The sequence below is a fragment of the Caretta caretta genome, chromosome 4 (genome assembly GCF_965140235.1).
Source record: "Caretta caretta isolate rCarCar2 chromosome 4, rCarCar1.hap1, whole genome shotgun sequence".
Taxonomy (NCBI): Eukaryota; Metazoa; Chordata; order Testudines; family Cheloniidae; genus Caretta; species Caretta caretta.
This window is the reverse complement of record NC_134209.1, coordinates 153,012,988-153,026,150: the sequence shown is the minus strand read 5'-3', so window position 1 is coordinate 153,026,150 and position 13,163 is coordinate 153,012,988. Positions and strand designations below refer to the sequence as shown.

The 13,163-nt window shown below is 63.9% G+C and overlaps 1 protein-coding gene across 11 annotated transcripts in view; it reads left to right on the top strand.

Moving 5' to 3' along the window:
- The window catches only part of DCTN1 (dynactin subunit 1), a 138,612-nt gene extending 125,967 nt beyond the window's left edge, over positions 1-12,645 (top strand). For 7 of the 11 annotated variants that reach the window (XM_048846488.2, XM_048846489.2, XM_048846487.2 and 4 more), the window contains 11 exons: positions 421-582; positions 909-1,040; positions 1,580-1,708; positions 2,118-2,260; positions 2,938-3,104; positions 4,682-4,696; positions 5,381-5,514; positions 6,426-6,615; positions 8,113-8,189; positions 10,887-10,976; positions 11,461-12,645. In XM_048846488.2, the coding sequence (XP_048702445.2) occupies positions 421-582; positions 909-1,040; positions 1,580-1,708; positions 2,118-2,260; positions 2,938-3,104; positions 4,682-4,696; positions 5,381-5,514; positions 6,426-6,615; positions 8,113-8,189; positions 10,887-10,976; positions 11,461-11,598 (1,377 nt within the window). In that variant the 3' untranslated portion in view covers positions 11,599-12,645. The remainder of the gene's footprint in view (positions 1-420; positions 583-908; positions 1,041-1,579; positions 1,709-2,117; positions 2,261-2,937; positions 3,105-4,681; positions 4,697-5,380; positions 5,515-6,425; positions 6,616-8,112; positions 8,190-10,886; positions 10,977-11,460) is intronic. The other 4 variants (XM_048846491.2, XM_048846484.2, XM_048846483.2 and 1 more) reach the window with 3 other exon arrangements.
- Positions 12,646-13,163: the final 518 nt, after the last annotated feature.

The window sequence follows — 13,163 nt, the reverse complement described above, 5'->3', positions numbered from 1 at the left end:
CAATCCTTGAGGGGGCCATTTAGGGATCTGGGGCAAAAATTGGGGATTGGTCCTGCTTTGAACAGGGGGTTGGACTAGGTGACCTCCTGAGGTCCCTTCCAACCCCGATATTCGATGATTCTATGAAAGGAACCTGAGCCCACGTGGCCCGTGTCACAGCAGGGACTGCACACAGCCCAGGGAAGCCGCGCCAGCAGGAAGGACTGAGGGAACCAGTAGGGCAAGTGCAGAGAGCAGGAACCTTGGGCTCAGGTGGTGACAAGAATCCCCCGCCCTTTTCACTTCCTGGGCTGTCCTTCCTTCCTGCTGCCCAGGATCTTCTCCCTGACGATGCTCCCAAAGACGTTAACTGAACGGCCCTCCGCGGTCTCTTACTGTTGGGGCGAGTCCCGTAATCGCCCTCTGTCTGCCTGACCCCAGGTGTCGGACACGCTGCTGGACTGCCGCAAGCACCTGACCTGGGTGGTGGCGGTGCTGCAGGAGATGGCTGCCGCGGGGGCCCAGATGATCGCCCCGCTGACGGAGAATGAAGGGCTCCTGGCCGTCAAGCTGGAAGATCTGGCCTTCAAAGCAAGCGAGCAGGTGGGAACCCTGTTCTCAGCTTCCCTAAGCCCTCTGCCCATGGGGAACGAATACCTGTTGGCCTCAGAGCAGCTTGTATCTCACTCCAGCCCCATGGTGACTTTGGGATGAGCCTGAGTGGAGTGACAGCTCGTTAACGCTGAAGCGTAGGGACCTGCCACTCACCTACCCCCTCGGTCTGCAGCCTCCTCGTGGCCACAGGGACTGACTGCACCACAAGGCCGGTGATCAGCGGTGTGGAGCGAGTGCAGGAAGCCTTGCTGGCAGTGGGGCCCTAGCAAAGGGCACCTTGAAACGGGGTAATTCTCTCTCTCCATCCTCTGCAGATCTACGGCAGCCAGGGCATCAACCCCTACGACTGCCTGCGCCAGTCCTGTAACGTCCTCATTGCAACCATGAACAAGATGGCCACTGCTATGCAGGAGGGAGAGTATGACGCCGACCGGCCACAGACCAAGGTGGGGCGCGGCTGGGGGGCACCTTCGGGCTGGGCCAGGGCCGCTGAACTGAGCTGTCACTTCCTCCAGGGGAGGCCCTGATTTCCTGTGGATGGCGGGAGGAGATGGAAAGCCCACCCTGATCTCCGGCAGGCCGTTTGCTGACACGGATGGTCACGCTGCAGTGCGCTCAGCAGATGCCGATGGGCACAGCCCCTCGTAGCTGGGTTTGATGGGGGTGTTCTGGGCAGAGCGGGCTCTCTCCTTTGACGCTGTTCGCAGGGTGAGGGGCCAGCACCTTGCATCAGAAGCCCACCCTGCTGTCTGTGCAGCTTGGCAGATGCTTACAGACCAGTAGGTGTGTCTTAGCTCCATCACCTTCCCGGCCAGCAAGACCAGCCCTCCCTGGATTGTCAGGGACTCGGGGAGCCGGGCAGTTGCCTGTCGTGCAGATTTGGGGGGCATTCCCTCAGCAGCGTCCTGCCTGGTTTTCACCATGAGCAAGCACTGGAATCCATCAGCTGGCGATATTCGACCAACCCCCTCCCTTGTCCCTGCAGCCCCCTCCTCCTGTCAATCTGAGGGCAGCCGCGCTCCGGGCCGAGATCACAGATGCCGAGGGCCTGGGACTGAAGCTGGAAGACAGAGAGACTGTCATCAAAGAGCTGAAGAAATCGCTCAAAATCAAGGTGAGCTCATCCGTGGTCTGTTCCCTAATCTGCCTTTCCTGTTGGCCGGTGCAGAACCCTGCAGCCTTGGGGAGTGCACTTCACCTGGGCAGTAGGCCGCTGCCTGCCTGGGTTGCTCCCACTTCCTGTAGAGCTGCCTGGGGCCTGTTAGCCATTTGGATCGGTTTCCCCGGGGGAGACGCAAGCGTCCCTTGTAGCAGTGGCCTGTGGCATCAACCATAAGGGACGCGCCAGTCCTCCCCCCAGGTAGCTGGTTGGTGTTCGCCTGACCTGATCCCCGGAGCCAGTCAGGACATGGTGGCGTGTGCTGGCTATTGGTTGCAACTGGGGGCGGGCGCTCCAGGGCCCCGGAACATGCTGTCCACCCTCAGGGGCCTGGAGCACTTCGCTTTCTCCCCTGCTGCTCCAGGGCGAGGAGCTGAGTGAAGCAAATGTGCGCCTCAGTCTCTTGGAGAAGAAGCTTGACAGCTCGTCCAAGGACGCGGATGACCGGGTGGAGAAGATCCAAACCAAGCTGGACGAGACCCAGGCTCTGCTCAAAAAGAAGGAGAAGTGAGTGGGTTTCCCAGCCTCCTGGGGGATTCGGGATGGTCTAGGCCAGGGGAGAGCACCTGCTAAGGGAGGAGCCTGGGCAGAAGGGGTAGCAGTGTTAGCAGCTTGCCATGGTTTCCAGGGCCGTTCTGGAGCTCAGGGGTGGCTAGGCACAGCCGTTACCCTGGGGCAGCTAGTGGCTGATGTGAGGCAGGTTTGGGCAGGGCAGAGAGGTTGCATCTCAGAATAGGCTGCATTCTGGCTGCTTTGTGTGTGGTGCAGGACGTTTGTATTTCACACCATTGCCAGACCCAGGTAATAGCGTAGCTGTGTCCGGACGACGGGTGCTGGAGCGCCGTGAACTCCCAGGGAGACAGCAGTGGGTCAGCCTGATAGAGCTAGAACCAGGAGAAAGCAAAAGGGATGAAGGGCTGATTGTCCGGCAACGCTTCCTGCGCGTGAGATCGTCGCCTGCAGACCAGACCAGCCTCCCAGGGAAATGGGTGGAGGCCGCCCCCTCTTGAGTGAGAAGCCCTGAGCTGGCTGGGGAGCGTATGGTTGGGGGAGGGTGCTGGAAGTTACCAAACCTGATGAGATCCTGCAAAGCCTGCTGGGTCGAGGCTGTGAACTCTGCCAGCTGAGCTGTGTCTCGTCCAACGTCTCTCACTGGGCTGGTGGCTTGCTCTCTCCCCCTGCAGGGAGTTTGAGGAGACCATGGACGCTCTTCAGGCTGACATTGACCAGCTGGAGTCGGAAAAGATGGAGCTAAAGCAGCGCTTGAACAACCAGTCCAAGCGCACCATCGAGGGGCTGCGTGGATCCCCTGCGTCTGGAATCGCGTCCATCGTCTCGGGCATTGCAGGAGGTGCGTGATCCGCCCATGCCCCCGCCCTAGGATCTGGGGGCTGCCTCAGCCTTGCTGCCCAGAGGCTGGAAAGGAAACCTGGGGAAAAGGCCCAGGGGATGGGGAGTGGAACCCCGAGGGAACTCAGTCTGCCGCACTGTGTCCCTACAAGAGGCAGAGCAGTGTTGGGTGGACGGGTCCTGGTGTGAGCCCCGTGAAATGAGCTCTAGACCTGAGGAAGGGAAGGGGCAGGGGACCCTTCGCGCACACGGCCGGAGTTCTCCACTCAGCGTGAGCTGCAGGGGGCAGGCCGCCCAGGCTGAGTGCAGGAGTGCGGCAGGGCCTAGCAAGGGCCCTTAAAGGGCCTATTCCCTGCAGGCTCTAGCTGGGGTCTGAGCCATGGGATTCCCAGGGCACCATTGTTCTCAGCTGCCTGCGTTTCACAACAGTGGCCCAGACCTGAGGCTCCTGGGACTGTCCAGCAGCAGGCGCTCCTTGGAGCCCAGAGGTGATTGGTTAGTGGGTCTGAACTGATCCCGCTGGCGTTTATACAGAGGGGTAATGTCCAGTGCTGACGCCTTCAGCTGTGTGCTAGCATGGACGTGGAGCATGCTACTGGCCCCTGGTGCCCTCCTGGCCCGCCGCCCTCGGGGTGATGGTCAGCGACGTGCCTCTGGCTGGTGGGTTGCTGGCGGTAGCTGGTCTGATCCCTGGATTGTAGCCTGTTTCCTTCCCGAGCTGCAGTGAGTGTTGGTCTGTGCTGCGTGTCGGTGAGAGTGGGAAAGGTGGTGATGCCGCACTGCACAGGTACCGCTTGGCTGTGTGCGTTGCAGCAGGAGCCCTTGTCTTCAGAACGCTGCCCCATCCCCGCTGGTCGGCGCTTGCCGCGCGGCGGCCAGGGACGGGGGTCCCCGGTTTGCAGCAGGGCAGCCGTGGTACAGGACAGCAAAGGGACTTTTCCAAGGCCCCAGAGTGAGTCAGTGGCAGAGCTGGGAAAGGAGCGTCCTGTGTCCCACTTCCTTGCGCTCAAGGCTCTGTTCTCTTGAATTGCTGGTGCTCTGGCATCTTTCCTTCTCTGCCTGTGGTTCACACAGCCGTCTGGCTGCCTCGTGCTCTCTGCAGGCCGATCCGGAGCGTGCTGAGCCCAGTGGAGGCGGTGGGAGGTGTCAGCAGGTCTCAGGATCCATCCCAAGATGCAGCTGCTCTAGGAATGGCATCTTGGTCTGCGGGTTTGTCCTGCGGGTTTGTCCTGCCAGATTTGCTCCAGTGATGAACTGTGTTGTTTTGGAAACTTCCTGCTCTGCTGACTCAGGCGGGCTCTCCGGTCCTGCGCCCCCGTGCGGGTTCTGCAGCAGGCAGTGTGGGAGCCAGGATGGAATCCAGCTCCTTCTCCAAGGCTGTGTGGCCCTGTGAGGGCTCCTGGAGTAAGAGGCAGCAGACTGGGTGTGAATGTGCGTAGGGAGCAGATCTGCAGGGCAAGATGGTGCCCTTTTTACAATGGCTTCTCTGGCCAGAGCTGCATTCGAGCCTTGCTCCTCAGCTTTTAATTCTGCTTCTTCTTGTCTCTCCTGTGCTTTCCTCCCCTCCCGGCACTACAGAGGAACAGCAGAGAGGTACAGTATCCTGCTCCAGCCTGCCAGCTCTCCTAGCCTCTGTAGGCCCCAGGAGGGCAGGCCCAGTGCATGTGAGAAGGGGGTTCTGAGGCTTTGGGAATCCGACGTGCATCCTACTCCGGTGCTGTTGTTCTAACTGCAAGGAAGCCACGTGGCAGCTCACACAGTGACCGAGAGGGGCAGGAACCAGCTGGGGAACAGAGGGGAGATGGATCCACAAAGGTGCCCAGAGCTGGTTCCGCCGGGGCAATGCAGGGCTGCATCCCCATTCCAGCTCAGTGCCAGGCTGTCCTGGGAATGGGCCGGAGCAGCCTCTGCTGCAGAGACAAGAGGCAGTTCTGCAGGCGTGGGATCCTCGCCTGGGGCGTGTGGCCCCTGACGGGTGTTGTCAGGGTGCTGGGCCCCTTTGCTTGCTAGGTATTTGCATGGGTTTGACCCCAGGGCCCTGCCACAGGGCTCTCCAGCTCCAGCTGCGTGACTGTGATGGCTCTGTGCCCCAGCGAGGGGCGTATGGATGGGTCGTTGCTCCTTGGCACGGACACATTCATCTCTTCCTTCCCATCTCAGCCTGACCCCTGCATGCACAGACCACGTTGGCTGCAGCAAACCCGCCTGGATGCTCGGACCCCCGCTGGCCAGCTCCTTAGTCTCCTTTGACCGTTGATGTTCTCTCCCCGTTTGCAGGTGTCGGCGCTGGCCAGGTGATGGTGGGTGGCTCAGGGCCTGTCCAGGTGAAGGACTCGCCTCTTCTCCTCCAACAGATCGATGCCATGCGGCTGGCCATTGAGCACCTCAAAACTGAGAACAACCGGCTCAAGGTGAGGGCCTCTCTGTGTGGGCATCTCTTGGGGTTTGCACCACTGGGCCCTCCAGGCATTCATCTGGCCAGGCCTGGGCTGCACACGCCCCGACTGGCTACGGGAATCACCCATTGCTCTCCAGCCGGTCCCTCCCGGGGGGAAGCAGAGAAGGGCAGTATGCCTGGTCAGAGGAACGGGATTCCAGACGGATTGGAGCTGGGATACTTTAGTCTGGAGCTATGGTGAGAATCTAGAGGAGACTGGCTGACCAGAATCCTGTTTATAGGAGCAAAGGGCCATGGATGGAATGCAAAGGAAATGTGCGGTTAACCTGTGGACCTCCCTGCTGTAGGGCATTACTGAAGCAAATAGCTAACATCAGACCCCTCTGCTCTACGAGGGGTCTTTGCAGACCCACTCGCAAGGATAAAATGCCAGGGGCTCCCATGCCTCAGGCTGCTGTTCCTTATCCTTCCCCTCCTCCACACCACCAGCTTCCAGGGTACAGTGCTGGGCATTGGGGGAGGGATCCCTCCTTCCTCTGTGCCATTCAGCACAGAGGCGACACCAGGCCAGCAGTGCCCCGCTCCAGGGCCCCGGGCTCTGTTCTGGGAGGCCAGCTCCTGTTCTCCTTTGCTTGAATTGCTGGTGTGTGGAACGGAGAGCAGGTTCTCAGGGTGTGAGTCTGGGTTCCTGCTCCCCTGGGCTCATGCAGTTTGCACTGGGGTGAGTGGCAGGGGGGGTCTTGACGCCCCCAGACGAGGGGAACTGCACGGCTCGGCTGGTGGCTGGGTATCCCTGGGAAGGAGCTCTGGCTTCCTGTTTGCCTGGTTCTCCTGTGGCTGGCCCAGGGGTGAGGTGCCGATTGGAGAATGGGCCAGGCCCGGGGCGGAGCTGTGGGTTACACTCTTGTGTTGCTTCGTGCTCAGGGAGCCCAGATGAAGACGGAGCTGGCAGCGCTCCCCCCTCTGCACGTCCCAAAGCTCTCGCTCCCCGAAGATCGGCAGGGAGAGGAGGTGGCCTCCGGCACGCTGTACAGGAAGACGAGCCAGCTGCTGCAGACCCTCTACCAGATGAGTGCCGACGCCAAGGTGGTGGACGTCACACGCAGGAGCTCGGGTACGTCCTGCCCACACAACTCCTTGGCGCAGGTGCCCCGGGGAGGCAGGTCAGCGGAGTCAGCTGGGACCCAAGGGGGCAGCTCGGCCCAGGCCTGCTAGCGAACTTACCGGAGGTAACCGCGTCAGCGCCAGGGCTGAGCCAGCAGAGGCCGGGTGGGCCCTTCTCGGACGGGTTGTGGGCAGGGCCCGCGGGCATGCTCTTCTCTCGGCCCATGCCCAGGGCAGAACTGTGGGTTCGGAGGTCACGCTAACCAGCCAGGGACTTCTGTCCTCTCCTGGAGGTGGCTGCTGTCTCTGGGGTGTAGCCCAGGCTGTCCCATTGTGGTATTTACAAAGCCCCTCTCTGGTCGTGCTGTGGTCCGTAACCCCCACGCCTCGCTGTGTCCGACGGCTCCCCGAGGGGAGGCAGCGCTGGGGAGCGGGCGAAGCAGACGCTGAACGTCCAGGGGAGCAGGCTGGAGATTTGTGCTTGTTACTTTAGCCCCTGTAAAGGTTTTATTTGCTCTGGAGATGACTGGTGCTGCGTGGCTGCAGCTGCCGACTCGGGCCGCTCGCTGTGGTGTATCTGCGCTCAGTATCCAGGGGACAGAACTCTGAGACCCCGCGGTCGGGAGCCGGACGCGCGAGGAATTCAGGGCCCCCAGAACCTGCCGGGGGTGCTTGGCTGTGCAGGTCACCAAAGTGCCCTGTGCACCTAGTTGGGGGCTGGCCATTTCCTGCCTCCCCTTGCGAAAGGTGTCCCCCAAGTGAATCCTCCCAGTGAGTTTTGGGCGCCCCCGGCCTCCTCTGTGCTCACTGGCAGTGTACGCCCTGTGGGCAGAGCCAGGTACCACGCCTGAGTGGTGGAGTGTTCTCCTCACCAGTTTTCCTTCTGAAGGGCCCAGAATGGCCTCATGAAGATCCCCGAGACCCTGCTCAGCCCCCGCCCGCCCCGCTGTTCGATGGGCAGCGTTGGTTTATGTGGCAGGAGCTCAGCTCCCCGTGGGCTGAAGGACCAGACCACGCTGTCACCCTTGCCTAGGGATCTGAGAGCTGTGTGAGAGGGTCCTGCTGACCCCCAGGGCTGCCCATTGCACACACTGGGCTGTTCATTTGCGCTCTGGCCTCTCCTATGATGGCCCCTCCTGGAGGACGGGGGAACAGAGGCTTAGTCTCCCTATTCCTCCTGCTTTCAATGGGCCTCTGGGATGGGGACTTCCCTGCAGTGTCGTGTTTCTCATTTGATAACCTGGATCCAGGATTCTTCAGTGCTGTCCCATCTCAGCTGAACAGCTGCTGTGCCCCAGTCAGAGGTGGCTGCATATCAGTGCTGGGTGATGGGATTCCTGGCTGTACAGCTTGTAGGGTGCTTGGGGCTGATGCTCCTAGCCAAGGTCACTGTCAGACCCCGGCTCGGGGCAGTTCCTCCCCCTCGCCCAGCTGGGACTCGGCACCCTCTCTCCGGGGAAGTCACGCTCCTGCAGGGAACTCCCCTTACCAGGTTCTTCTCCCCCAGCAGGAAGCCCGGCCGCTCAGCTGCTGGAGCAGACAGCCCGCCTGAAATCCCTGAGCGGCACCATCGACAAGCTGAAGGTAAATGCAGCAGCTGCCCGTGATCCATCAGTGTCTCTGCAAACGCCTCACAGCCCCGTCTGGCGCCGAGGCCGCGAGCGGGCAGCAGGGCCCGGACAGGCCACAAGCCGGGAGCGGCCAGTGCTCCAGGAGAGCAAGGCACAGCTGAGAGTCTGCCATGGGCTGGTGGCGCTCGTATGCATCTCCCTCATTGCGCTGCCGGTGCCCCTCATTCCCGACCCGCAGCCCCCGCTAGCCCAGCCCTGGGCTCCCCCCCAGCCCTGCCGGTGCCCCTCGCTCCCGACCCGCAGCCCCTGCTAGCCCAGCCCTGGGCTCCCCCCCAGCCCTGCCGGTGCCCCTCGCTCCCGACCCACAGCCCCCGCTAGCCCGGCCCTGGGCTCCCCCCCAGCCCTGCCGGTGCCCCTCGCTCCTGACCCGCAGCCCCTGCTAGCCCAGCCCTGCCGGTGCCCCTCGTTCCCGACCCGCAGCCCCCGCTAGCCCAGCCCTGGGCTCCCCCCCAGCCCTGCCGGTGCCCCTCGCTCCCGACCCGCAGCCCCCGCTAGCCCAGCCCTGGGCTCCCCCCCAGCCCTGCCGGTGCCCCTCGCTCCCGACCCGCAGCCCCCGCTAGCCCGGCCCTGGGCTCCCCCCCAGCCCTGCCGGTGCCCCTCACTCCCGACCCGCAGCCCCTGCTACCCCGGCCCTGGGCTCCCCCCCAGCCCTGCCGGTGCCCCTCGCTCCCGACCCGCAGCCCCCGCTAGCCCGGCCCTGGGCTCCCCCCCAGCCCTGCCGGTGCCCCTCGCTCCCGACCCGCAGCCCCCGCTAGCCCGGCCCTGGGCTCCCCCCCAGCCCTGCCGGTGCCCCTCGCTCCCGACCCGCAGCCCCTGCTAGCCCGGCCCTGGGCTCCCCCCAGCCCTGCCGGTGCCTCTCGCTCCCGACCCGCAGCCCCTGCTAGCCCAGCCCTGCCGGTGCACCTCACTCCTGACCCGCAGCCCCTGCTAGCCCGGCCCTGGGCTCCCCCCACAGCTCTGCCGGTGCCCCTCACTCCCGGCCCTGGGCTCCCCCACAGCCCTGCCGGTGCCCCTCACTCCCGACCCACAGCCCCCGCTAGCCCGGCCCTGGGCTCCCCCCCAGCCCTGCCGGTGCCCCTCACTCCCGGCCCTGGGCTCCCCCCCCAGCCCTGCCGGTGCCCCTCACTCCTGACCCGCAGCCCCTGCTAGCCCGGCCCTGGGCTCCCCCCCAGCCCTGCCGGTGCCCCTCACTCCCGACCCACAGCCCCTGCTAGCCCGGCCCTGGGCTCCCCCCCAGCTCTGCCGGTGCCCCTCGCTCCCGACCCACAGCCCCTGCTAGCCCGGCCCTGGGCTCCCCCCCAGCCCTGCCGGTGCCCCTCGCTCCCGACCCGCAGCCCCTGCTAGCCCGGCCCTGGGCTCCCCCCCAGCCCTGCCGGTGCCCCTCACTCCCGACCCACAGCCCCTGCTAGCCCGGCCCTGGGCTCCCCCCCAGCTCTGCCGGTGCCCCTCGCTCCCGACCCACAGCCCCTGCTAGCCCGGCCCTGGGCTCCCCCCCAGCTCTGCCGGTGCCCCTCGCTCCCGACCCGCAGCCCCTGCTAGCCCGGCCCTGGGCTCCCCCCCAGCCCTGCCGGTGCCCCTCACTCCCGACCCGCAGCCCCTGCTAGCCCGGCCCTGGGCTCCCCCCCAGCCCTGCCGGTGCCCCTCGCTCCCGACCCGCAGCCCCTGCTAGCCCGGCCCTGGGCTCCCCCCAGCCCTGCCGGTGCCTCTCGCTCCCGACCCGCAGCCCCTGCTAGCCCGGCCCTGGGCTCCCCCCAGCCCTGCCGGTGCCTCTCGCTCCCGACCCGCAGCCCCTGCTAGCCCAGCCCTGGGCTCCCCCCCAGCTCTGCCGGTGCCCCTCACTCCCAGCCCTGGGCTCCCCCACAGCCCTGCCGGTGCCCCTCACTCCCGACCCACAGCCTCCGCTAGCCCGGCCCTGGGCTCCCCCCCAGCCCTGCCGGTGCCCCTCACTCCCGGCCCTGGGCTCCCCCCCCAGCCCTGCCGGTGCCCCTCACTCCTGACCCGCAGCCCCTGCTAGCCCGGCCCTGGGCTCCCCCCGCCAGCTCTGCCGGTGCCCCTCACTCCTGACCCGCAGCCCCTGCTAGCCCGGCCCTGGGCTCCCGCCCAGCCCTGCCGGTGCCCCTCACTCCCGACCCGCAGCCCCTGCTAGCCCAGCCCTTCCCCCCCCCCCAGCCCTGCCGGTGCCCCTCGCTCCCGACCCGCAGCCCCTGCTATCCAAGGGGAGACTGTTACACGTGATGCTTTTTTGATGTGAACAAATATTTCCTTTGACCTGTGAATAAAATGGCTGCAACCCCAGATAGCCACGTCTTCCCCCCCCCCCCCCCCCGAAAATGTCCATGTGCTCTGTGCATGCTCTGCCTTGGGCGTGCTGCATACTCGGGAGTCGGGGGGGGGGACGGGGGGGAGAAGGGAACGCCACCTATGGAGCCGCTTAGACATCTTGTAATTTACCCTGGGTGAGGCAGGGTTAGCCATCCCCGTCCTCGAACCCTTCCTGGGTGATGCGGGGAGCTGCTCTTGCCAGCTGGAGACCCTGGCAGGAGAGGCAGGGAGCTCCCCACCCCACACCTGCGGCCGGGGGTGCTGGGTGCCCTGCAGGGTGCACATCTGGAGGGATGATGCTGCCCTGCTCCCCTTTCCTCCCTTGCAGGATGAAGTGATGAGGGAAACGGTTCTGCAGCACCCCGGGGCCAATGTCCTCACCGACTTCGCCACCTTCCCATCCTTGGCCTTCCTCAAGGTGAGACGCGGCTCTCCTGGGAGCGTTACCCACAGCACTGGGATGCAGGAGCTGAGGGAGCAGGTGGCCTGGCAGTTGTCCTCCCCAAGCCCCAGTAGGGTCTGTGCTGAGTTCCCATGGCCTGCGCACACGAGCTCCCCTGCCAGGATCTGGAGGATTCGGATTAGCAGTCTGGGGGCTGCAGGTCCTAGCACCTGCAGCCCTCGGGAGCTAGTCGCTGTTCCTGGGGGGTAGCACACGCCATCCCCATGCAGCATGGCTCTGGGCTGAATGGAGCTCCACGGGCCTGCTGACAACGGTCCCTGCCAGGGAGGAAAGGCAACCGGGTCCAGGGGTGTGTGAAACCCCCTCGGGCAACACCCTCTGGAGCTGGCCCCTAGGAGATAACACAGTGTTACCCTCCTGGCACTTGGTAATGGGGGGCTTGGGGGGCTTTTATCAGCCTGAGTCCTGCTGCCCCTGACCCTCCGCCTTGCTCTTCCAGGCCAAAGAGGAGAAGAAGGAAGACACTGTGTACGTTGGCAAAGTGACCTTCCCGTGCCAGCCTGGGCATGGCCAAGTGCACAAGCTCGTCCTGACGCCAGAGCAGCTGTGTGAGCTGCACGGCCGCCTCCTCTCCTAGGGGAACCCCCACCCCCACAGAGACTGGTGTTCATTGCACAGCCCCCCCTCCCCAGCCCGTTGCTGAGTCTCTTCTCCGAGCCCCTTCTGGGCAGGGACGTGCTAGCCTGTGTGCGCAGCAGACCCCAGCAGAGCGCCCCGGAGCACTGGGGCACTCCCCTCCCTGTCACAGCCTTGGCTCGCTGGGTTCCAGCTCATGAAACCACTCGCTCTGCTGCCCTGCTGAGGGGGGACCTTGGCATAACTGTGCGCGCGTGTGTATTCGCTCCTGCCTGGGCCTCAGGCTGCCCTTCCTCCTCCCTGCCCTCCTGGTGCATCTGCGAGCTGCCTTTCTCCTGGGGCGGGGGTGACTGAGGTGTCGGGGCTGGGCCTGTTTGTACACATTACACTCACCAGTGAAAACTCTCCCAACACCCACCCCAGCAGCTCCTTGTCCTAACAGCCCCAACCTGGCCACGGAGCTCCTGGCTCCTGATCTGCTCAGCCCCTGGCAAACCCCCCGGGGCGGGCTCTGTGGGGAGGAACACCTCTCTCCAGGTGGGATTTGAGTGGCAGGGATTCAGGGACTGGCCCTGCACTGATGCTGGGAGTGGCATTGTAACCCCGCCCAGCTCAGACTAACTGATCAACAAGAGAAACCCAGCCCTTCTGCCCTGCTTGGTGCTGAGGGTTTGGGCTCCTGGCCAGGCGGTTGGGCCATGCCTCTAGCTCCTGTCTCTGGATGAAGGGTTCATGACGGAGGGCAAAGGGAGCCCCTGGGGCTCCCGCTCTGAACACTACAGATGCCTGCAGTGGGGTGAGTTCAAAGCCCGTCACACCAGCTGCTGGTGTCAAACCTCTCCCCCAGGGGCTGTGGGGGTCACATCAGTGCAGCTTTTCCTGCCGTGGGGGGGGCTGGGAGCTGAGTTCCCCCATGGCTAGTGGGTGAGTGCACGGAGGAGCTTTGGGTCTGTTGGTACGTGCGCATGCTGCTGCACCATCCCCTCATGTAACCAGTTCTTAGCACTCTCGGGCTCTGGAAATGAATAAACTTCAAGTGTTAAACCCAGCTTGGCACACGAGGTTATTCTGTGCTCCACCCGCCTGGGCCCACTGCCAGGGCTGGAATTCCCAGGATCACCTTGGCGCGGTGTGATGCTGGCTGCCTGCCAGCCTTCTGCTAGACTAGCTGATTGGAATGATGTCACAGCTTCCTTAGCCGCTCAGCCTTAACCTTGAGGTGCAGAGGCGGCAGAAATGGGCGTTGGCCTTTCTGGCAGCTTTGTGATGTGGCTGGAGGGGCTGGGAGTGTGTGATTGGTTTACATTAGAAACTCTCAGCCCATCTCTGGTCTAACAGGATTGTGACATATGCATGTGAAATCTTAAACACGCCCAGAGAAAGTGACTCCGGCTGGTTGTGTTAACATGTAATTCAAACACCTGAGGACCACTTGCGAAAATAAAACTTCTCATTCAGCGCCCCTGCGCTGCTAGCTGAGACCCGAGAGCCTGAAATTCACTGGAACCATCAGCAAAACCAGGTTTGACTTTGTAAGATCAAAACAACGTAACCCCCTAACCTGTC